We start from the raw sequence: 25175 nt of genomic DNA on the forward strand, positions 1-25175 counted from the left end.
GCCTCTCGCCTGAAGACAGCTGGGATAGGCTCCAGCACCCTCGTGAAAAAAAGCGGTAGAAAATGAATGAATGAACTATGTTACACTGCACTCTGTGTGTATGCTACCGGCCCCGCCTCCAGCCTCATGGTGTGTTCGAAACCGCATATTTACGACTATATACCTCCATGCCCATACTATCCACACTCTATACTGCATACCCAATCCATCAGACAGTATCAGCTGAATGACAACAATTCTGCACTGGAATAGACTCATTGCAAGTTATCGCAAACGCTTGATTGCAGTTGTTATATATAAAAATCCCATTTTGTGTTCAGTGGTGTTGTGATAAACCAGGATGCTTTTTCACGCTGTGGCTGAATGACAGCAATTCTGCACTGGAATAGACTCATTGCAAGTTATCGCAAACGCTTGTTTGCAGTTGTTACATTTAAAAATCACATTTTGTGTTGTGATAAACCAGGACGCTTTTTCACGCTGTGGCTGAATGACAACAATTCTGCGCTGGAATAGACTCATTGCAAGTTATCGCAAACGCTTGATTGCAGTTGTTACATTTAAAAATCACATTTTGTGTTCAGTTGTGTTTGTGATAAACCAGGATGCTTTTTCACGCTGTGACTGAATGACAAGAATTCTGCGCTGGAATAGACTCATTGCAAGTTATCGCAAATGCTTGATTGCAGTTGTTACATTTAAAAATCCCATTTTGTGTTCAGTGGTGTTGTGATAAACCAGAATGGTTTTTTCACGCTGTGGCTAAATGACAACAATTCTGCGCTGCAATAGACTCATGGCAAGTTATCGCAAACGCTTGATTGCAGTTGTTACATTTAAAAATCACATTTTGTAGTGTTGTGATAAACCAGGATGCTTTTTCACGCTGTGGCTGAATGACAGCAATTCTGCACTGGAATAGACTCATTGCAAGTTATCGCAAACGCTTGATTGCAGTTGTTCCATTTAAAAATCACAATTTGTGTTGTGATAAACCAGGACGCTTTTTCACGCCACTGTGTATGCATTGTCGTTAAAAGTGATGGAGTGATGGAGAGGCACGGCCCACATACCCATCATCCACTGCACCTCACTCGGTGTCAGGGATGCATTCAAGACGTCCATCTGTGATTTTTTTTTTCTTCATGCATATAAGTATCATATAACAACGTTCTATTTCTTGCTTAGTACAGTAAGTGGATCTCGCCATTGCCTGCAACCCTCCCCGCTCTCTCCGCCGCCATCGGTGCTTCAGCTGTTGTTTCTCATTAGAAAAACTGTGTGTTTCTTATTATCCCGAGATGCTCCAAGCAACTTGTGTGTGCACGCAGGTGTGTGTGTGTGTGTGTGTGTGTGTGTGTTTGTGTTTACAGTAGCTGCCAAATGCACCCTTTGTCTCTGCAGTTTCTCTGCTGTTTGTCTCTTCTGTCCCCTCATTATAAAAGACACCTTACCTTGCTCTTTCCTCCCCCATTCCCTTCTCTGCCTTTTCTGCCTCCTCTCTCTCCCTTTTACCTCGCTGTCACTCATTATCCAACAGCTTGAAGCAACCAGTCAGCCATATGAGAATGAAACCTGACGCCTCACACACTGTTAGCTTGCATTATATCGGGCTGGCTCCCTGCGCCTTAAACTTCGCCCTAAACCTTTGGCTAGTTTGCTTCTTTGCGACAGTCAAACTAATTAAACCAGCAGCTTGCAGCCAGCCATATGTGAACACTATCTCTGGTTTTTTTATGGCTTTATATTTGGACTTTACATTTAAAGTTTGTACATTTAAAGTGCAACAACTTATTATTTTGGGACCTCACAGCTAGGAGACAAGGGTTCGATTCCACCCTCGGCCATCTTTGTGTGGAGTTTGCATGTTCTCCCCGTGCATGCGTGGGTTTTCTCCGGGTACTCAAAATGTCAAATCAAAATGTCTGACCCACTCAAGCAAACCCAGCCATCATCATCATTGTCACTTACAGAAGCATCTCAATGCATGTAATAATTTGACAAACACAATTGATACACTTTGAATTGACCAGTGTGGGCCGAGTGGTTAGCACACAGGCCTCACAGCGAGGAGACCCGAGTTCGATTCCACCCTCGGCCATCTCTGTGTGGAGTTTGCATGTTCTCCCCGTGCATGCGTGGGTTTTCTCCGGGTACTCCGGTTTCCTCCCACATTCCAAAAAACATGCTAGGTTAATTAGCGACTCCAAATTGTCCATAGGTATGAATGTGAGTGTGAATGGTTGTTTGTCTATATGTGCCCTGTGATTGGCTGGCAACCAGTCCAGGGTGTACCCCGCCTCTCGCCCCAAGACAGCTGGGATAGGCTCCAGCATACCCGGAACCCTCGTGAGGATAAGTGGTAGAAAATGAATGTCTTATTTATGATTACCTATCTACTATATTGGGTCATAGAAATGTCAAGGTGACTATAGGGGTGTTATTTCATGTCTGGAGGGCTCTGACAATGTGAAAAAAATATATCTACAATATCATGAACATGATTTGTGTGGGGAAAAAATAAGGTAACTTTACAAAAAAATTATTAATTAATTAGCCGAGTAGTTTGCGCGCAGGCCTCACGGCTAGGAGACCCGAGTTCGATTCCACCCTCGGCCATCTCTGTGTGGAGTTTGCATGTTCTCCCCGTGCATGCGTGGGTTTTCTCCGGGTACTCCGGTTTCCTCCCACATTCCAAAAACATGCTAGGTTAATTGGCGACTCCATATTGTCCATAAGTATGAATGTGAGTGTGAATGGTTGTTTGTCTATATGTGCCCTGTGATTGGCTGGCCACCATTGATACACATTCAAAGTGTATCAATTGTGTTTGTCAAATTATTACATGCATTGAGATGCTTCTGTAAGTTGACTGATGATGATGATGGCTGGGTTTGCTTGAGTGGGTCAGACATTTTGATTTGGGTGTACCCCGCCTCTCGCCTGAAGACAACTGGGATAGGCTCCAGCACCCCGCGCGACCCTCGTGAGGAAAAGCGGTAGAAAATGAATGAATGAACTTATTATTTTATTATTAGCATGAAAATTAGCCAAAATGTGCAACCTGTGTTGCATTAATCTGTCAAATGGAAAAAAGATTGGTAGAAAAAGATGGCCACCATGAACCAAACCGTAGCTTATCAACTAATTGCTCATAAATCATTGACAATGTGTCTAATGATTATAAAATGTTGAATATTTTCCCACGTCTGCAACTGTTCCCTAATCCAAACCGAGCGCCATATCCAAACATGTCGCCGTTCCGCCAAACGCAAAGCGGCTTTCTGGCTTGTCGTCTGAGGTCCAAACGCCGGTTTAATTCAGTTTGTCCTCTGACAGAATCACTTGAGCAAAACAGTGATTCAATTTACTGCCGCGCGGGTTAACGAGATGATACGTTTTATTAAACAAGCGAGTCAGCATTCCTCTTAAACGTCCTTCCTACAACGATGACAAGGCAATAATTCACCTCCTCCGCTCCCAGAGGTCCCAGTTCAGAAAGCGTGCCAATTAGACGCCTCGACTGGCACTTAATTGCCACTCGGAACGAGGCTGATGGGCCATTCATTAGCAGGACATTAACGAGACTGATTATTCATTAACAGCAGAGCATATTAGAGCAGATAAGAGGCGATTGTAATGGACTCTGTTGGAGGAGAGAAAGGCAGCCGGCTGTCTTCAATAGGATTAGGTGACCTGCTATGGCAATCAAGAGCAGGATAATAATGTTACGAGTGGTCATTAAAAGGAAAAAAAAAAAAAAAAAACACCTCCTTGTAGTGTTCCTTACTGTTCGGTCCATAGTACTTCTCCAAAGATGCGCATTATCATCATTAACACTATTAGTGTTGTAAAGTCTGCTAATTACACCACTTATAAAACAACTGACTGGAAAAGCACAGGTAGGACCAGGAAGTGAAAGATGGATTCTATCTTCTGTGGAGGAATAGTGAGCATCTTGGCTTAAAAAAATAAATTACTGGAAAGGAGGAAAGACACGGGGGCGGGGGATCACCAGAAACACCTTTGATACGTTAACTAAAGACAGCCAGGACACAGGGTCTATGATCTGTTGACGAAACAGAAGCCAAAGACTGGTTGACTCAACAGTTCAATCCAATCCAATTAACGAGAAAACATTAACAATGACTCAATTGGCTGAGAGTACACTTGTAACCCAGAACCGGAAGCCTCCACTTTCCACCTGGAACCTCTCTACCCAGAACTGGAAGCCTCCACCTAGAATCAGAAGGCTATAGTCTCCACCCAGAACCAATAGCAACGACTGTGCATACTGAACCTCTCCACCCAGAACCGATAGCGACGACTCTACATACTGAACCTCTCTACCCAGAACCGCTGGCCTCCACCTGGAACCGGACGTCATTACCCAGAATTTATCCACCCGGAACCATAAGCTACTACGCTCCACCCAGAACTAGAAGACTCCACCTAGAATCATAAGGCTATAGTCTCCATCCTGAACCTCTCCACCCAGAACCGATAGCGACGACTCTCCATCCTGAACCTCTTCACCCAGAACTGATAGAGACTACTCTCCATTCAGAACCTCTCTACCCAGAACCGATAGCAACGACTCTACATCCTGAACCTCTCTACCCAGAACCGATAGCAATGACTCTACATACTGAACCTCTCTACCCAAAACCGCTAGCCTCCACCTGGAACCGGAAGTCTCTAGTCCTTACCCAGAATGTATCCACTCGGAACCGTAAGCTACTACGCTCCACCCAGAACTAAAAGCCTCCACCTAGAATCAGAAGGCTATAGTCTCCACCCAGAACCAATAGCAACAGATAGAGACTACTCTCCATTCAGAATCTCTCCACCCAGAACCGATAGCGACGACTCTACATACTGAACCTCTCTACCCAGAACCGCTGGCCTCCACCTGGAACCGGAAGTCATTACCCAGAATTTATCCACCCGGAACCATAAGCTACTACGCTCCACCCAGAACTAGAAGCCTCCACCTAGAATCAGAAGGGTATATTCTCCATTCTGAACCTCTCCAGCCAGAACCGATCGCGACGACTATCCATCCTGAACCTCTCCACCCAGAACTGATAGAGACTACTCTCCATTCAGAACCTCTCCACCCAGAACCGATAGCAACAACTCTCCATCCTGAACCTCTCCACCCAGAACCGATAGTGACGACTCTCCATCCTGAACCTCTCCACCCAGAACCGATAGCGACGACTCTACATACTGAACCTCTCCACCCAGAACCGATAGCGACGACTCTCCATCCTGAACCTCTCCACCCAGAGCTGATAGCGACTACTCTCCATTCAGAATTTCTCTACCCAGAACTGCTAGCCTCCACCTAGAACCTCTCTCCAGAACTGGAAGCCTTCACCTAGAATCAGAAAGCTATATTCTCCATCCTGAACCTCTTCACCCAGAACTGATAGCGACTATTCTCCATTCAGAAGTTCTCTACCCAGAACCGCTAGCGTCCACCCGGAACCTCTCTACCCAGAACTGGAAGCCTTCACCTAAAATCAGAAGGCTACTCTCCACCCAGAACCGATGGCAACGACTCTACGTACCGAACCTCTACACCCAGAACCGATAGAGACTACTCTCCATTCAGAACCTCTCCACCCAGAACCGATAGCAACGACTCTACGTACTGAACCACTCTACCCAGAACCGCTAGCTAGTGGAATTTATCCATCCGGAACCAGAAGCCACAACTCTCCACCCAGAATCAGAAGTCTCTACTGTCCATCTGGAACCTCTCCAACTGGAAACAGAAGCCACAACTCTCCACCCAGAATCAGAAGTCTCTACTCTCCATCTGGAACCTCTCCACCCAGAACCGGAAGCCACTACTCTCCACTTGAAACAAGAAACCTCTAGTCTCCACCATGAATCTCTCCACCTGGAAGGTTCCTCTTTTCTCCATCCAGAACCGGAAGCCTCTGCTCTGTACCAGGAACCCCAACTCATGCCTCCTTGATGAATGTCTCACAATACACAATGCCATGAAGAATATTGTGGCTTTCCTATTAATATCCCTGTTATTGTGCAGGATATCTGTGTAAAAGGGGCTTGTGGCGCATGACGAGGCACCTCCTCTTTATCTGCTGCTTACAGTTGTTATAATGCTTGTCAGGAATGCAACAAATCGGGACGCCTCCTTTTGTGTACGGGTAGGCTGGTAGGCTGGGACTGGGTGAGGGGCGTTTATCACCCCCACATCTACCGCCGTGTTGTGTTGAAAGCAACGTCAAAATATGTCCACATGTCGACACTGATGTTGTCGTTGGAAAAGCCGAGTGTGAAAAGCACACAGTGGCAGCACTATTCCACTGTTAATAGCTCGTGGGGGGGGGGGAAAGAGGCTTGTGGCACACCACAGGGCACCCTTATCTAAACCTTGCAGTTGTTTAAATGCTTCTAAAAAAAAATTGAGAATACTTTTTCACCCACTAGGGGGCGCTCAATGTTGTGAGTCGTTACCGGTTGTCCTGATCTGTGTTGACCTGCACGGTCGCTGTCAGTCTTCTGCGGAGGTTCCCTAGTGGTGGTATGTTCTAACACCTCTGACTCTTCATTTCATGCTTCATTTAACATCACTCTCCGGCAAAACATTGTGTGTGTGTGTGTGTGTGTGTGTGTGTGTGTGAGGTCGTTCGTTTCCTTTCCACTCAGCGTTATTACTTGGCTAAAGCAAATCACCAACTCATGCTTATGTAATGTATCTTGTATCTGCTCAATGTTGATCTGCAAGGACAATGATCATGGTGTCCCCGCACACTGAATACTGTCACACTGACAAACTGGCAAAAGCCAATGCAATCATCTCTGTAATGCAATGAGCATTATACAATGTATTAGGATGGATAGTCATAGTTATTGGCGATACAGTAACTCATGAAGCCTATGCAGTGTCAATACACTGTAAACCAAGGGGTCTCAAACTCTATTTACTTGGGGGCCACTGGAGCTCGGGTCTGGGTGAGAATGGGTCGCATCAGGTTTTCCCCCCCCAAAAAAAAAAAAAAAATTATTAAAAATTAAATTAAAATTAAAAATTATTTAAAAAAAACGAAAATAAAAAAAACTTAATAAATTAATATTATTGATTTGTTTATTAATAAATACACAAATCAATAATAAAGAAAATCAATCAGTAATAAATAAATATAATAATAATAATAAAACGGCAAATAATAAAAACTTAAGAAACCACATATAGTTGGTGGGTAGACAAATTATTTTTTTCAGATTAAAATGAACAAAGTATTATTAGAGCCCTGTAGACATGACAAAACACGACTATAGTCACATTTATACTCTTTTTATTTACAACATATTGCGCAACTGCAGGGTCTCGAGACACATGCTAACTCGCAAACTAGACAGCTAGCCACCTGAACGGTAGCCTTCAAGTTATTTCCTTTAAACTTAAATCGCCAAAAAACTTACCACTTCCACACGGATAGGGAGGATAACTATTAACAGTTATTTAACCTTTATTATGAACATTAATCAAATGTAATAATTTTTTCTGGGTACATGATACCATACAGCATCCATATCAAACTTGCGCGGGTCGCGCTAACATTAAACTTTCATATCAAGGCGAGGGCCTCAAACTAGTGTCCGGTCCGCGTGTTTGAGACCCCTGATTTACAACATATTGCACAACTGCAGGGTCTCGAGACACATGCTAACTTGCAAACTAGCGCACTAGCGACCTAAACGGTAGCCTTCAGGTTATTTCCTTTGAACTTAAATAGCCCAAAAACTTACCACTTCCACACGGATAGGGAGGATAACTATTAACAGTTATTTAACCTTTAACATGAACATTAATCAAACGTAATAATTTTTTCTGGGTACATGATACCATACAGCATCCATATCAAACTTGCGCGGGACGCACTAACATTAAACTTTCATATCAAGGCGGGGGCCTCAAACTGGTGTCCTGCGGACCACATTTGGCCCACGGCCCGCGTGTTTGAGACCCCTGATTTACAACATATTGAGACACATGCTCACTCGCAAACTAGAGAGCTAGCGACCTAAACAGTAGCCTTCAAGTTATTTCCTTTAAACTTAAATAGCCCAAAACTTACCACTTCCACACGGATAGGGAGGATAACTATTAACAGTTATTTAACCTTTAACATGAACATTAATCAAACGTAATAATTTTTTCTGGGTACATGATACCATACAGCATCCATATCAAACATTAAACTTTCATATCAAGGCGGGGGCCTCAAACTAGTGTCCTGCGGACCACATTTGGCCCACGGGCCGCATGTTTGAGACCACTGCTGTAAACATTCTCCACGGCTGCACAATTGATTTAACTGTAAGGCTTTTTTTTTTTTTTCAACATTTTCGCAGTTCAAATCAACTTATTTCTGCAATGCAACGTCATAAAAAGTTGACTTTGGATGAAATGTTATGGTTTGTTCTCCTAATCTGAGGCCCGGAATTGACATTTATAGCTATATCAGATACCAAACTGGCCGAGGCGGTGGTGAAATATCAGGTGAGATACCAACACACACGCATCTGATAGCACATAAATCCACTTGTGACATGTAATAGCTTTTAAGCACAGAAAGGCATTGAGTTGCATCTGCAGCAGCAGAAGCTATCATTACACTTACACACACACACACACACACACACACACACACACAGGTTAGGTATGAATAGATGGTGTGTCTGGGATTGGCGAGATTGGTTCCATCTGTCGTGGAGAAGGTCGCTGGGTCACATCCTTCCTGCTACCCTCTCACTGGCCGATGACACTTTATTATTCATCACATAGTATAGACTCGGATATTTGCTGAAATTAATCAAAGGAAGCCTAATTAAGTCATGGGACCCCCTTAACTAACAATCATAACGACCTTTGACATCACCTGCGAATGACGAATGAACTAAATATGAACTAAATATTCATTCATTCATTCATTTTCTACCGCTTGTCAGCACATTTACGACAGTGGAATGAAAGGTACATTTATAATGATGACAAAAAAACACTAATACTGCTAGTTTGTTTGAAATGATCTGACTTTGATGGAGTTTTTTTTGGTTTACAGTGGAACCTTGGTTAGCAACATTTGTTAACTGCTAACCAAAGCGGACGTTAACCGAATTGATTTATATGGCAGAAAAAAGCACATTAAGTCCCCTTTAAATGTTTATTTATCTATTCATTCATTTTCTACCACTTCCACACAAAATAGGAGGAGAACTCATTCATTCATTCATTTTCTACCGCTTATCCTCACGAGGGTCGCGGGGGTGCTGGAGCCTATCCCAGCTGTCTTTGGACGTGAGGTGGGGTACACCCTGGACTGGTGGCCAGCCAATCACAGGGCACATATAGACAAACAACCATTCACACTCACATTCATACCTATGGACAATTTGGAGTCGCTAATTAACCTAGCATGTTTTTGGAATGTGGGAGGAAACCGGAGTACCCGGAGAAAACCCACGCATGCACGGGGAGAACATGCAAACTCCACACAGAGATGGCCGAGGGTGGAATTGAACCCTGGTCTCCTAGCTGTGAGGTCTGCGCGCTAACCACTCGACCGCCGTGCCGCCCAATACAAATTATATTTGTTATAAATAAATTATCATGAATGTGAGTGTGAATGGTTGTTTGTCTATATGTGCCCTGTGATTGGTTGGCCACCAGTCCAGGGTGTACCCCGCCTCTCGCCCAAAGACAGCTGGGATAGGCTCCAGCACCCCTGCGGTAGAAAATTAATGAATGAATAAATAAATGATCTGTTTTTACAGAAAAAAATTGTTGTATTAATACATTTTTATTGTATTTTTTACTGATTATTTTGTATTTATTTTACTTTTATTATATGTTCCAAAGTCTATAAAAAAAATAAATTTAACCATAACAAATAGTGCCCTGTGATTGGCTGGCCACCAGTCCAGGGTGTACCCCGCCTCTCGCCCGAAGACAGCTGGGATAGGCTCCAGCACCCCCCACGACCCTCGTGAGGAAAAGCGGTAGAAAATGAATGAATGAATAAATAAATTATCTGTTTTTACAGAAAAAAATTGTTGTATTAATACATTTTTATTGTATTTTTTACTGATTTTTTTATTATTTATTTTACTTTTATTATATGTTCCAAAGTCTATAAAAAATAAATTTAACCATAACGAATAGTCAAACATGAAAACAATCCAAAAACCCATACAAGAACGGAGACGGGTGAACCTGAAAGGACAGATTGACAGTCGTGTTATCAATCAACGCCCAAAGCAGAGTGCTAATCCTCAAGCCAGCAGCCATGGCAGGCAGGAGAGAGGGAGAGGACTCTTTTTTTTTTTTTTTTTTTACGGGAGCGAGAGAGGACGACAAAGGAGATAGGAGAGGACGGTGCAGGAAAATGAAGAGAAGGACAAGAGAGGAGACGCCAAATGTGGTCATGTGGTTGAAGGACAATCGTTGTCTATCAACGTGAAGGATGACTTTTCTCGCCTGTCCGTATGCCCACATGTGCTCACACACACACACACACACACACACACACACACACATATAAAGAGGCTGACCTGTGAGAGAGGACACTTATTGGATCTTCAGCAGGATTAACGGCGATTTAGCCTTGCAAGTGTAATGATATGTGAATGAGTTGATTAGCTATCTGATGGCACTTTTGCTGTTTTGACCTCTAAAGCCCGACGACATCGACGGACTGGTCACTGGTCACATCGACTCGCAGCTTTATGAAATGTCACTTAATTCATTTCATTCATTTAATTTAATTCAATACCCTCGCCTAAAAAAAAAAACATCAAAAGTTTCATTTTATTTCATATTTATTTGGACTTACTTTCATTTCATTCATAATTTTAATGATGGGTTAATTCACTTTAATTGAATAATTCCAGCAAATGTTTATTTTTGTTTTATTTTAGTTTGTTTTATTACATTATTTACTTAATTGCTGGATAAATTTTACTCTTTTTTTGTTTAATTTAATTCTGATCCGTTGTACAATTTTATATATTTAATATATTTATTAATATTATTTGCTACATTTTTATTTATTTTAAACATTTTTGTTTGAACTAAATAAAACCATAACTATTACAACCGCAACTATTTATTTATTATTTTAGTGAGGTAGAATTTTTAGTTTGTCTTGACTTACTTAGTAAATTAATATTTATTCACAATGATTCCTTGTACAAATTAATATTTTCAATTCTTTATTTTGTTTTTATTATTAGTTATAATTTACTAAGCAAGATGACATAAGCTATACCTTTTTAAATAAATTAAATATTAAATATTATTCTATATTTTACTTTCCCTGCCATGACTTCCATATTTATTGATGGGTTCATTCACTTTAATTTAATAATGCCAGCAAATGTTTATTTTGTTTTATTTTAGTTTGTTTTATTACCGTGCCCACATTATTTACTTAATTGCTGGATAGATTTTACTCTTTTTTTTTTTGTTTAATTTGATTCTGATCTCTACAATTTTATATATTTAATATATTTATTAAATATTGATTTTGTTACATTTTTATTTACTTTAAGTAAACATTTTTGTTTGAACTAAATAAAACTACAACTACAACTATTTTTTTTTATTATTTTAGTGAGGTAGAATTTTTAGTTTCATTGTCTTGACTTCCTTATTAATTTATAATAATTTACTATTTATTCACAGATGATTCCTTGTACAAATTTATATATTAAATTCTTTATTTTGTTTTTATTAATAAATTTTTTGTGGTAGTTATAGTTTACTAAGCAAGATGACATAAACTATACCTTTTAAATAAATTAAATATTATTATATATTTTATATTTAATTTATTCTAACAAGGTAGTAATTAACTTATTTAATTATGGGTTTATTGATTTTAATTTCCAAACTAACTTTTTTGTTTTTTTCTATTCATGCAGAGAAAATTAATTGGCAAACTGCATACATTTTTTAAATTATTATTTTATTATTAGATTGTTTTTTTTTTAGTATGCCTGGAAGGGTGACTTTTTAAAAATATATTTCTCCAGATTCATTTTCTCCCACTTTCTTGTGTATACATTTTGAAATGTTATTGTATTATTTATATTTCATTTTCATTCCCACTAATGACAGGACTGACTGAGCAGAGTAGAAATGATATTATTTAACATAATGCAGTCCATAAAATGACCTTTGCGCCAACTTGTTGTATACCTGTAGTGTATCGTTGTAGCTACCGTCAGCAATACCGGATCAATTCTATGACTAATACTCCCAGCAGTAATTAATAACACTATGTCCAGCTCCATATTAAAGCAATCTGCTACATGCTACACAAAAGCGAGAAAAGCAACCCCGACACTTTGTCAGCATTAGACGGCGTCTTCTCCCTCATTAGGCAGTCCAACGGTGACAAAGAATACAGGAAGACGAGCGGCCAAATGAGTGCGTTTGCGTCCCGAGACACGTGTTCTGTACAACACAGTAAACGTCAAAACCTCCAGGAAAAGATGATGGGACACAATTAGCTTCCTAATGATGCTAGTGCTACAAAATGACAAAATTACTCGATTTAGCTCGGCTTGGTAATGAAGTCATGTGCCTTTAAGTACTATATATATATATATATATATATATATATATATATATATATATATATATATATACAGATATACAGTACTTTTAACTGTGGAATTAATATTGATGACGTCACTACTAGTGATGAATGACATAACTGACGGCTGCCTCCTGACCTTTTGTGGATGCAGATTAAGCAGGTCTCTAGCACACCCTGCTGGTCATGAAGTATGACTGCAAGTCAATTAGAAACACTGCATTCCACATGATGATATTGCTAATATCTGACCAAATTCATACATCTGCAATAATAAAATGCGAGATGGAAAAAAAAAAAAAAAAAAAAAAACAAGCATAGCGCTGCTAAAAATGTACACGCAAACAGCACACTATTGGGGGTAGCGTGCTGTGTTGGCACAAAGTCCCCCCCCCCCTCAACATCATTAATCACAACGTTGAGGTTTTGATGCCACAGCAGGAATGAAAGTGCTGCTCTAACGTGAACAGATGTACTAAAAAAAAGAGCTGCCGCCATCAGCTTCACTTTAGGACGCGGGGGGGAAACAGCGAGACAGCAGCCACTCTGCTGCTGACGCCCACCTGGACATTCATTAGGAATGTGCCAAGTAAGAGGCTCAAATCTTAGCAAATGGACGTGTCGATTCCCGAGAAGGATATTGCAAAAAAATACTTGTTTGACATTCAGACAAGGTTTGCTGAGCCATTTTCATGGAACCAATCAAGGTTCTTGAGGCTGATATAATATTTAGCAACAGGTGGGCACGGTGGACTAGTGGTTAGCGCGCAGACCAGGGTTCAATTCCACCCTCGGCCATCTCTGTGTGGAGTTTGCATGTTCTCCCGGTGCATGCGTGGGTTTTCTCCGGGTACTCCGGTTTCCTCCCACATTCCAAAAACATGCTAGGTTAATTGGCGACTCCAAATTGTCCATAGGTATGAATGTGAGTGTGAATGGTTGTTTGTCTATATGTGCCCTGTGATTGGCTGGCCACCAGTCCAGGGTGTACCCCTTCTCATGCATTAAGACAGCTGGGATAGGCTCCAGCACCCCCCGCGACCCTTGTGAGGATAAGCGGTAGAAAATGAATGAATGAATGAATGAATGAGTTCTCCTCCTATTTTGTGTGGAAGTGGTAACTTTTTGGCTTCTTATTTTGTCTTTCCCCACACTCGGTCATCTCTGTGTGGAGTTTGCATGTTCTCCCCGTGCATGTGTGGGTTTTCTCCGGGTACTCCGGTTTCCTCCCACATTCCAAAAACATGCTAGGTTAATTGGCGACTCCACATTATCCATAGGTATGTGAGTGTGAATGGTTGTTTGACTATATGTGCCCTGTGATTGGCTGGCGACCAGTCCAGGGTGTACCCCGCCTCTCGCCCAAAGACAGCTGGGATAGGCTCCAGCACCCCCACAAACGTTGTGAGGATAAGCGGTAGAAAATGAATGAATTCTCCTCCTATTTTGTGTGGAAGTGGTAACTTTTTGGCTTCTTATTTTGTCTTTCCCCACACTCAGTCATCTCTGTGTGGAGTTTGCATGTTCTCCCCGTGCATGCGTGGGTTTTCTCCGGGTACTCCGGTTTCCTCCCACATTCCAAAAACATGCTAGGTTAATTAGCGACTCCAAATTGTCCATAGGTATGAATGTGAGTGTGAATGGTTGTTTGTCTATATGTGCCCTGTGATTGGCTGGCGACCAGTCCAGCGTGTACCCCGCCTCTCGCCCAAAGACAGCTGGGATAGGCTCCAGCACCCCCCGCAAACCTTGTGAGGATAAGCGGTAGAAAATGAATGAATTCTCCTCCTATTTTGTGTGGAAGTGGTAACTTTTTGGCTTCTTATTTTGTCTTTCCCCACACTCGGTCATCTCTGTGTGGAGTTTGCATGTTCTCCCCGTGCATGCGTGGGTTTTCTCCGGGTACTCCGGTTTCCTCCCACATTCCAAAAACATGCTAGGTTAATTAGCGACTCCAAATTGTCCATAGGTATGTGAGTGTGAATGGTTGTTTGACTATATGTGCCCTGTGATTGGCTGGGCACCAGTCCAGGGTGTACCCCTTCTCTCGCATGAAGACAGCTGGGATAGGCTCCAGCACCCCCCGCGACCCTTGTGAGGATAAGCGGTAGAAAATGAATGAATGAACGAGTTCTCCTCCTATTTTGTGTGGAAGTGGTAACTTTTTGGCTTCTTATTTTGTCTTTCCCCACACTCGGTCATCTCTGTGTGGAGTTTGCATGTTCTCTCCGTGCATGCGTGGGTTTTCTCCGGGTACTCCGGTTTCCTCCCACATTCCAAAAACATGCTAGGTTAATTAGCGACTCCATAATTATCCATAGTATGAATGTGAGTGTGAATGGTTGTTTGTCTATATGTGCCCTGTGATTGGCTGGCGACCGGTCCAGCGTGTACCCCGCCTCTCGCCCAAAGTTAGGTGTCATAGGCTCCAGCATACCGTGCCTGTGAGGATAAGCAGCATAGAAAATAGAAGAATAATTAAAATCATGTAGAACTATTGATAACTTGTACTATAATTCAAAATGGCTTTTTCTTGTATTACATGCATGAACGTGAAATTCATGTTGCTACAGAGTATATTTTCACAGAAAATATAACCTGCACTTTAAAGTGACAACCACAAGGGGGCAGTGTGCATTCTATCAACACTGGTAACCAAAGCTGATGAGCTCTCTCTCACTGTGCTTTAAACCAGTCTTTCAGTGCTCATTAAACACTGTGACCCGGGTTATCCATTGTCGTCTCTGAACGACTAAAACGCCGGTTAGCTGTCAGGGTACGATACAGGTTGCTTTCCGCAGGGCCAGGTAGCCCGTGACGACATCAGTGGGGAGGAGGCGGATGTATGAGAACTCCTCTGTGGATGTGAAGCGTAGTTTGGTCTGCGGGTCTGTGTAACTGGCCTGAGGGAATATGAGAAATAATAATAATAATAATAATAATAATAGATATGCTATTGCGTTTACTTTATTAAATAATCCCTAAAGTTGCTTACAGGTAATCCGGAGATGTCTGAGTATTTTTTGGCAGGTTTCAGTGAGGGAGGAGCATCAATGTTGTAGTCTGTGGACGCACAAAATAAGACATGGATGATTATATTGCATGTGCATTGTACTGTAAATATTCACAATGTAGCTGATTGTCATTCATTCATTCGTAAATAAGATAAGCTTTGCCTTCATTAAAAGCAGAATTCAAAAAACACAAAATTTTAATTTATTGCACGGTTTATTGCACAATTTATTGCACAGTTTATTGCCGTTATTGTACAGGATTTTGGGAGAAGTTTATATTATGGAGTCTGACTGCTGCATATTTTGGAAAATTATGAGCTATAATTATATTATTTTAAAATAATATACAATTAAAAATCCCACAATTTTTGCATGTTTGGCGAGCGGCAACCCGTGCCACTTTGTTTGACGGTCTGTGAACGCACCATAGGTGTGTGCGTGTGCTAACTTTTTCCTCATGCTGCACAGATAGACGACTATACTGTATTTTTTTCATTTTTTGTTGATACTACGTGGTAATGGATATTGCACGATATTGATATCGAGTGCTAATGTACATATTTGTTCAATTTTGCACAACCAAAAATTAATTCATGTTACACTGCCTGTTACCACTCTCTGAAAAACAAACTCCAGACTCTAGTGGTGGATCGTGGCTCTCTATTTCCTTTGTGCTTTTAATTTGATGTTGTTCCTGTCTTAGTTTTACACATGACTTAATAAATTAATAGCATTAGATCATTAATAACGTACAATCGCCCACTAATTATCCATAAACTGGGATTATAATGATAATCACAGAACTATATATGTAACCCATTTCAACACAGGACTATCTTTGTCCTGGCTGCTCGGTACAATATGGCTAGGCTGACAATAACCCACTAAGATTCATGCAAGACAGTCTTTACGCTACATTGTCTGTACTGTTAATACAAGTTTCATATTGGCAATACTTTAAATTATTTCAATTTCAAACTCACAATTAGGGTCGTTCATCTTCCAAGGTAGCGTCCGTTCCAAAGCCAGAATTTGCTTGAGATTCTTCCAGGTTCTGTTTTTTTTACCCGCCGCCGCTCCGCCAATCCCGGAATGCTGTCATGATGGAGAGTAAAGGTGTGAATTTGATGAAGAAGCCACAGAATCGGAGCAATGATAATTTAATTTATCAAATGGCAGCCACCGTGAAGGAAGGGTCCTTGAACGGTGGGGGTTTGGTTGGAGAGGATTCTGTGTTGATGGCGGTTGTTGGTGTGTTGTCCACTGATCCGGCTGTTTTCACATCACACACTGCTTCTACTGTTGATATCTGAAAAGAACACAATGAGTGTTTCACATGTCAACATGAAATGGTGACGATTATTTAAAATAAGTAACTTGAGCTCAAAGTTACATGTTGTCAACAAACAAAGATGGCGTCAACAGCAGTCGATTTCCAGTACGAAAGAAGGAATAAAATATAAACATTCAAGGAGACATTAAACATTAACGGAGAGTGGTAGTGTACTCTTACAGTGTGGAACATTTGATTTATACCTGATTCTGTGACCCTGGGATTACTTGAGTTTTCTTCCTCCTGTTACCCCCGCTAGAAGGCTGAGCAGCGGCGGCAGACACCGCCGGACTACTGGGACGTTTCTTCCCCCGTAAAGCAGCGTGGTTGCCGGCCACCGGCTGACTCTTGATCGTTACGGGGAGTTGGGATGCCATATGTTGCTCTATTTCTCCACGACGAATAATAAAATGTATTTTAATGTAGCTTTTTCACGTCCCGTTAGCATTAGCTGCTTTCCACAGCACCAAGTCCCGGCAAACGGATGTTGATTTATTTCACTTCCTGTTTCTTGTGACACGTGACCCGGAAGCGTCGCAAACAGTATAATCTATCGCAAACAATATCCATACTATTGTTTTTAACGTTATTATTAAGATATTAACACTATTATGATCGACTGTTATTTACATTATAATTATTTATGTTGTAATTTGAAATTAAAATGTTTTAGAATGATTTTAGCTTTATTCCCGATTGTTGAAAGAAAGAAAAAAATGAAAAAAATGTCTTGTAAAATGACACTATCATACAAAGCCAGTTGTAGTTTCCTCTTTTATTTTCAGCTCTTCTTCTACATTTCAGATGGCAAAACAAAAAGTAAAAACTTCACGACCATGCTATTGACAGTAACTTTTAACCGGCAGGGTCTAATTAGTTTATCTTTGAGTCCATCCATTTGATAATCAGACAAAACAAGTCAAAGTTGCTGATAATAATTATTTTCTACTAGTTTCTACTGGTTTAGATCAACATTTGCAGCAAGATTGACTATTGCCGCAAACTGGCACCAACTGGCCCAGTGGACTCCTAGAATAAAACAAAAACTATTTTTTAAATCAAAAATCCACACGTGTGGAGCTGTTATTTCTGAATCACAAACATGCAGAGATCCTATAAATCTGGCTGGTTAAGTATAGGGTCAAACAAGCTAGAACTCCCTTCAGGAATGTTCTGATTGGTTAAGAGTAGACTGCTACACCTTAGGGGCCGTGAGTGGGCCTTTGCTTGTCAATCCAACAACGTTTGATGGGAAAGTGCCTTTTGTGTATCTTTCTAAGCCTGCAAGGGGGAAAAGGAAGGGTCTATCAAGGAATCAGACACCTCCACACTACAAGGAAGCTCCAAATCCGAAATTCAACACAGCACAGAGGTTGATTAAGTGAGGGCTGCTGGTGTCATTGGAGCGACTTAGTGTGTGTGTGTGTGTGTGAGTGGAAAACAGAAGAACATCCTTGCTTATCTTGTGAGTCTTTCCCATAGAGATCCTGCAGAATTTCTATTGCTGTGCTGCAATAGCAGAGAATGCATTCATCCACGTGCCTTGCAGACAGACGCCAGTAATTTATGACCAGATTCTGGTCTTGTGACATCGCCTATACGTCCGAAATACTACAAATTGTTTAAATACTGTGCCGCACTCGCTCTCAGTGAGGAAGTGGTAGCTCTTACTTTGACAGGAGCCAATCACAAGCTGTAACGAACCAGTCAACCCATCATTAATCGCAGGATGCCAACAGTCCAAGTCACAGTGTCCTCTTACAAAAAAAAACGTTAAAATCATCACACAGCAACTTAACCCTAAAGCCTGATTTTTCAAGGTCACTGTTCTGTATAAAGGGCACCAACACCAGAATAGCAAGACAAAGTCAACCAATAAATCTGTCCACCTTTTATCAACGTTATCAGGAGTAGGGCCGCCCTTCCCTAAACGCATCTTCCAACGGGGGCCACATTTTGTGCGAGGGAAGGTAAAAGAGACCTGTAATCTGCCCGTGCAATGGTTTTATTTGATTTGAACATGCATCAGATTACAATTGAATGCATCACATAATCAGTTCACAGTTCCACATGTCCAAAAGGAGTAGGAAGAAGCAAAGCTTATTAAATCCTACCCCTCCAGCTAGTACTACATTTGTTCACTTCCTGCTTTCCTCATATAGTTTAAGTTTTTTTGGTTTTTGTTTTTATTTGTTTTATTTTCCTTGTCATGTACCAAAGTATGAGGTGAAATTAAATTAAATTAAATTAATATTTAATTTAATTTAATTTATATTTTTCATAAAACATTTTTTTAGTATTTTTTTTATTTTTTATTTTTGTCACGTACTGAAGTATGAGGTGATATGACCATACAATGACATAATGGGTACCATAGTAAGTATCAATATAGTGATATGTATAGCACATCATGACTGGTTCAAGACTCTTCATCCTTGTATTTAGCAAACATCAACTGCTTCTATTGTTTCTTGAATTGGCTCATCGTTGTGCATTGTTTGATTTCCTTACTCAATCCATTCCATAGTTTATTTCCACATACTGAAAGTGTTTCTGATCGTGTTTAGGCCTCGCTGGCCCTTGCCTGCACACCACTGGTAGTCAGTCTTTGGCTGTCATAGATGAACAAACACAGACAGAGGCCTCCTATTTATACATAGAGGTGGGTGGTAGACATTTAAAACCCGCCTCTTCACATTTCACGATAGCCTTTGTGTTAGTCAAAATGTTGATATGCATTTCAAATCCGCCCACACGTTTGCGCAAATACATGCACGAGCCATCCATTCCCATTATCAACATCGACACATACTGTACGAGCACCAGTCGAGATCAATAAGTAGCTTGGGGTACTAGCTTGCATGTCACCGGAGTAGAAAACTCTATTAACCTTTTTACATAATATGCTTTTAAAATTACATACTCAGTATTATGAATGCATATTAAACCAAAGCAGATTTTTTTTTTTCAGTTTTAACAGGAAAGCTCAGTATGGCACCCGGTGAGTTAAAATGGTTAGGTTACAAAAACGCAATCAGGTTTTCCTTTGCAATTTTTGGGCTCTTTTATATTGCCTGTCAACATTTCGCCATCACGTGGTGCTTGGAAATCAAAACTTTAGTATCTGCGGTGCAACATCAGCTTCTGCATTTACAGAGGATGCTTGTGCAGTCGTGATTCAGCATTCACGTCTTTGCAAATTTGTGGATTTTTGGTCAAAAAACAAGAAGAGAAGTAAGAACCCCAACATTTTTTACATGTTTTTTTTTTTACCTCACTGAAATTTTTTTTTCCTCAAGCAATGACACGCCCTGCTTTGTTTGGCGGTCCTTGAACACACCACAGTTGTATGGCTGTCGAACCGAACCATGTTGACTCTGATTTAATCTGTTTATGGATCATCTTACATTATTATCAGGGCCAACCCAATGTCCTGGTTTTGAGGATTTTTTTTGTTCCGTATCCAGACTTTGTGGAGATTGTTTTTTTATTCATTAATACTTAATATTTTTGACCTACAAGTGTGCTGTTTTTCTTTTTTTTGTTATGTCCTACCCTACCCTAGACACTTTTTGGGATATAACAGAATCAAACAATGCAAATGAACACAAAATGCCTACCAACATGGCCTCACTTTGGACAGTGGAGTTGTGTTTCTCGTTTTTTCAGGTGGGGATGCTTGCATGTGGCAGGCCAAAAGCAACATTTGGCTTTTCCAATAATTCCCAAAATGTTCTCAAACTGTCCAGAGAAAATAAGTTGATGTTTCTTCAACACTTGATAAATGGGGATCAGCGAAAAGAAGCTTCAGTACTTCATACCTTGTGTTTCTGCAGCCCGGCAAAAACTGTGCAGAGGCGTCTTTGTTTGACTCATTGTTTGCCCTGGGAGTGTTTTTTTTTTTTTTTTTTTCCAAAGAAAGAGGAGGGGTTGCAATGACCATAAGTAAATGTACTTAAACACTGCTTAGCATTTCAAAGACACAATCTGGTGTTCCACTGTCCAGCATTCAAGGTAGGAAGATAAGCCTTCAGAATGTTAAGTCTCTGTGTGTTCTATCATTCTGTACTTTGGAATGTTCAAACAAAATTCCCATTTTGTTCACAAGAAGGAGTTTCTGGGAGTCAACATGGTGCACCTTGGTTCAGTCAAGATTATGTAAGAAAAACTGATTGCTTAATTCTAACAATGCGTTTTTTCATTGGTTCGGGCAAACAAATTATGTGAATTATTTACCATAATTTCCCGTGTATAAACCTTATAGATTGGTGCGGATAATTTATGACCAGATTCTGGTCTCATGACATCGCCTATACTGCCGAAATACTACTAATTGTTTAAATACTGTGCCGCTCTCACTCTCAGTGAGGAAGTGGTAGCTCTTACTTTGACAGGACCCAATCACAAGCTGTCACAAATCAGTCAACACATCAGAAATCGCAGGATGCTAACAGTCCAAGTCACAGTGTCCTCTTACAAAAAAAAACTTTAAAATCATCACACAGCGACTTAACCCTAGAGCTACATGAACCATCTTGGGATCGAAGACTAAATACGGTGAGTGTTTTAGTTCTATACTGACAGTTTTTCCAAAGATGTGAGACATTCCACAACTTTGGCAGTGTTCAAATCCTGGCTGATATGATATGACCTCTAAAGTCTGCAGACCGCACACTTTTAATGATTTATTTTTTGGAATTTTTAGCAATTATTGAATTTTATGAAGATATTAAGTATTTTTATGTACATATACTGTACTTAGTGACACTTAATATGCACACTTTCTTGCTATCCAATTATTTGTTAACCATGTAAACTTTGTGGATGGGGTGTAATATTTTGGATATTTCATTTTTGAAAAACAAATTGGAATGTTTTTTTTTTTTAATTAAGATGCATGCAAGAGGCTTTTATAGTCCTTGTTTGATGTGAATGGATTTTAAATGTCTCCATATTTTTTATTTTATGAAAAGGATGGGCTCAGTGTGGTGGTATTCCTTCCGGGTTGAAGCAGTGAAGGGAGGGATGAATAGTGATGCTGGCTGCCTGTGCGTTCCCCTCCGTGCATCAGCAGCCACACTCTCCCCTCCTCCCCGCTCTCTCACATAAGGTCCCGGCCAGCCAGAGGCAGCACGTCCGCCCCGGCAACCGCGAGGGACGGCGCTCAGTCATCCAGCCAGCCAGCCAGCCGCGCACTCCTTTCCTTCAGCCGTCGTATCCACCCTACTTAACCCTCATGGATGTCCCAGCTCACATCGGCTGTAGACGTCGGGCCACGGCCGCGTAGATGTGCTCGTCGGCCTTTACGCTAAGCTCCTTTTTTTTCATGCCGTAAACGGTTAGTGTTCGACGGCAGTGACACAGAGGAGGCTCGCCCCCCTTAGTCGTTAGCCGTGGAAGCTAACGTAGCTAGCTAACTTTAGCCGCGACACTTGGTACCATAGCCGGGGGGGAGTTTTGTGGATAGTCTGGGGCGGACTCGGAGCTGCCGCGTCACTCTGTTAAATCAAGGTAAGCGAGAATTATTTTTTTTTCTTGAAATAAACAACCTTGTCGTTGCCATGTTGTCCCAGCGCCAGGTTGCTTGTCCCCCGGTGACATGTTAGTATAGCCGCGATCAGGCGCTATGGTAGTTCTTGTTGACAGAGGCAGGCAAGTTAACGGAATAGGATGTACCAATAATCTAATTTATCACACTTTTGATTTGCTGCAATAACAGAAGTTTGCATGGATGATTTTTTTTAACACGGATACAAATTTGTGATGGAAATATTAATGCATGATGCTGCCCTGCCTGAACCTACTTTGTTGTTATTGTCTATGTAAATGTGTGTACTCTAAATTTGCTGTACTGTTATATTAATAAGAAAAAAACATCTTATTCTTTATTGGCCTTCTCACAAAATATAATAGCATGTCATGCAGTGCTTGAATATACTTTGAACATCCATCCAGTTTCTAGTTTCTACTCAACTTATCCTCATTTGGTGCTGGGATGAGCTGGAGCCTATCCCAGCTGGGTGCACCCTGCACCGGTCAACGGCCAATCACAAAGCACATCTGTAATCTGTTTTCCAAACGTGGAAAAATCCCGTGCAAGCACCGAGAGAACCGTGCATTAAGAGGAATGTAATGATCTACGATGGGAGGGAAATTGATTCACTGTCATCATGAAGCAGAGTTGATGAAGATGTGACAAGTATGCAGTCAAATGAATCTGTCATGTCCCTGAAAGAGAGGAGGATCTATTATTTATCACAGGTGTGTATGTGTGTGTGTGTATGTGTGTGTGTGTTTGTGTGTTGCCTGAGGGAGGAAACCTGTAGCTTTGACAGCTTTGATTGTATTCTCAACATCAGGTTGGCTATAAATAATGATAACGGTCGCCTTAAGATGCGGATGTAACTAAAAAGTCGGTTTGTTGTGTGTGTGTGTGTGTGTGTTTGTGTGTGTCATGTTCTTCACACCTCAAACTTGTGTTAATTCAACATAAGGAGGAAATGATTCATGTTCCTCATTTTCAAGGCCGTGGAGTTGGTATGATGCGTTTCCTGTGCGGTGTGTGTGTGCGTTGACAGTGTGGTCTGGCCTCAGCACATTTAGCCTGCTGGTGTCTTTTTTTTTTTTTTTTTTTTTTTTTTCAGAGACGGGTCGGCAACCCCTAATTTGTAAAGCAAAAATGTATTTTTTGGACATTTTTGAAGATAGTTGAAAATATCAGACTTTTGGTAAGACCGTGAATGCATCACGGCTGAGTGCGGACCGATGACTTGATAAGCGTGAGTATTAACGCAAAGTAGTATTCCTTTTTCATTCATTCATTCATTTTCTACCGCTTATCCTCACAAGGGTCGCGGGGGGTGCTGGAGCCTATCCCAGCTGTCTTCAGGCGAGAGGAGGGGTACACCCTGGACTGGTGGCCAGCCAATCACAGGGCACATATAGACAAACAACCATTCACACTCACATTCATACCTATGGACAATTTGGAGTCGCCAAAAAGTTACCACTTCCACACAAAATAGGAGGAGAACTCATTCATTCACACATTTTCTACCGCTTATCCTCACGAGGGTCGCAGGGGTGCTGGAGCCTATCCCAGCTCACTTTGGGGGCGAGAGGCGGGGTACACCCTGGACTAGTGGCCAGCCAATCACAGGGCACATATAGACAAACAACCATTCACACTCACATTCATACCTATGGACAATTTGGAGTCGCCAATTAACCTAGCATGTTTTTGGAATGTGGGAGAAAATCCACACATGCACGGGGAGAACATGCAAACTCCACACAGAGATGACCAAGGGTGGGGAAAGACAAAATAAGAAGCCAAAAAGTTACCACTTCCACACAATATAGGAGGACAACTCATTCATTCATTCATTTTCTACCGCTTATCCTCACGAGGGTTGCGGGGGGTGCTGGAGCCTATCCCAGCTGTCTTCGGGCGAGAGGCGATGTACACCCTGGACTGGTGGCCAGCCAATCACAGGGCACATATAGACAAACAACCATTCACACTCACATTCATACCTATGGACAATTTGGAGTCGCCAATTAGCATGTTTTTGGAATGTGGGAGGAAACCGGAGAAAACCCACGCATGCACGGGGAGAACATGCAAACTCCACACAGAGGTGGCCGAGGGTGGAATTGAACTCGGGTCTCCTAGCTGTGAGGCCTGCGTGCTAACCACTCAACCACTGTGCAGCACAAATGATAAATCAGACTGTTTAAACTGTGATTGTGATTGTTGCAATCGGAAAAATAAACCTAATTGTGACCTTCAAATCGATGTCCGTACTGAAGCGGGATCACGGCACCCCGTTGCACCCCATTGCACCCCGTTAGATCCCTAATATCTAGGTGTAAATCTGTGATGCGTTTGTTTGTCATCTGTGGCGGCAAATTTCTTATTGCTCGTACGTAGCTCGTCAGGAACAATAGCACCATTCTGGCACATGTCTCCGGTGGGAGGCAGCAGCATTCCCAGCTCTCTCCGTGTGCCAGCGAGGCTTGCTTTAGTTTTAGGATTGGGTTTCCACAGCCACCTGGAGCTCGCAGCACAGGAATGCCATTGTTCCCACTGTGGGACTATAGCAGGATCAGAACCACTTGCATGCTCACGACCAAGTAGACGGACACGAACACACACACACAGCAGCAACAGTGTGTGTGTGTGTA

General features: G+C 41.5%; 2 protein-coding genes across 3 annotated transcripts in view; one reads left to right on the top strand and one right to left on the bottom strand.

Annotated features, from left to right (window-relative positions):
• The window catches only part of galnt1 (UDP-N-acetyl-alpha-D-galactosamine:polypeptide N-acetylgalactosaminyltransferase 1), a 180440-nt gene that overhangs the window by 101301 nt on the left and 53964 nt on the right, over positions 1-25175 (top strand). The window contains exon 1 of one of the 2 annotated variants that reach the window (XM_058084755.1): positions 21980-22499. The exons of the other annotated variant lie outside the window; for it this stretch is intronic. The gene's annotated coding sequence lies outside the window, so the exon portion shown is untranslated. Of the gene's footprint in view, positions 1-21979; positions 22500-25175 lie in introns of those variants that run through there. 2 annotated transcript variants of the gene reach the window in all.
• Positions 13086-17489, bottom strand: ino80c (INO80 complex subunit C). The gene is made up of 5 exons (XM_058084762.1): positions 17192-17489; positions 16839-16964; positions 16639-16750; positions 15637-15704; positions 13086-15544 (listed from the first exon to the last, which is right to left on the bottom strand). The coding sequence occupies exons 1-5, from the start codon at positions 17363-17365 to the stop codon at positions 15413-15415; spliced, it is 612 nt and encodes a 203-aa protein (XP_057940745.1). The 5' UTR covers positions 17366-17489; the 3' UTR covers positions 13086-15412.

The sequence above is a fragment of the Doryrhamphus excisus genome, chromosome 10, assembly GCF_030265055.1.
Source record: "Doryrhamphus excisus isolate RoL2022-K1 chromosome 10, RoL_Dexc_1.0, whole genome shotgun sequence".
Classification (NCBI taxonomy): Eukaryota; Metazoa; Chordata; class Actinopteri; order Syngnathiformes; family Syngnathidae; genus Doryrhamphus; species Doryrhamphus excisus.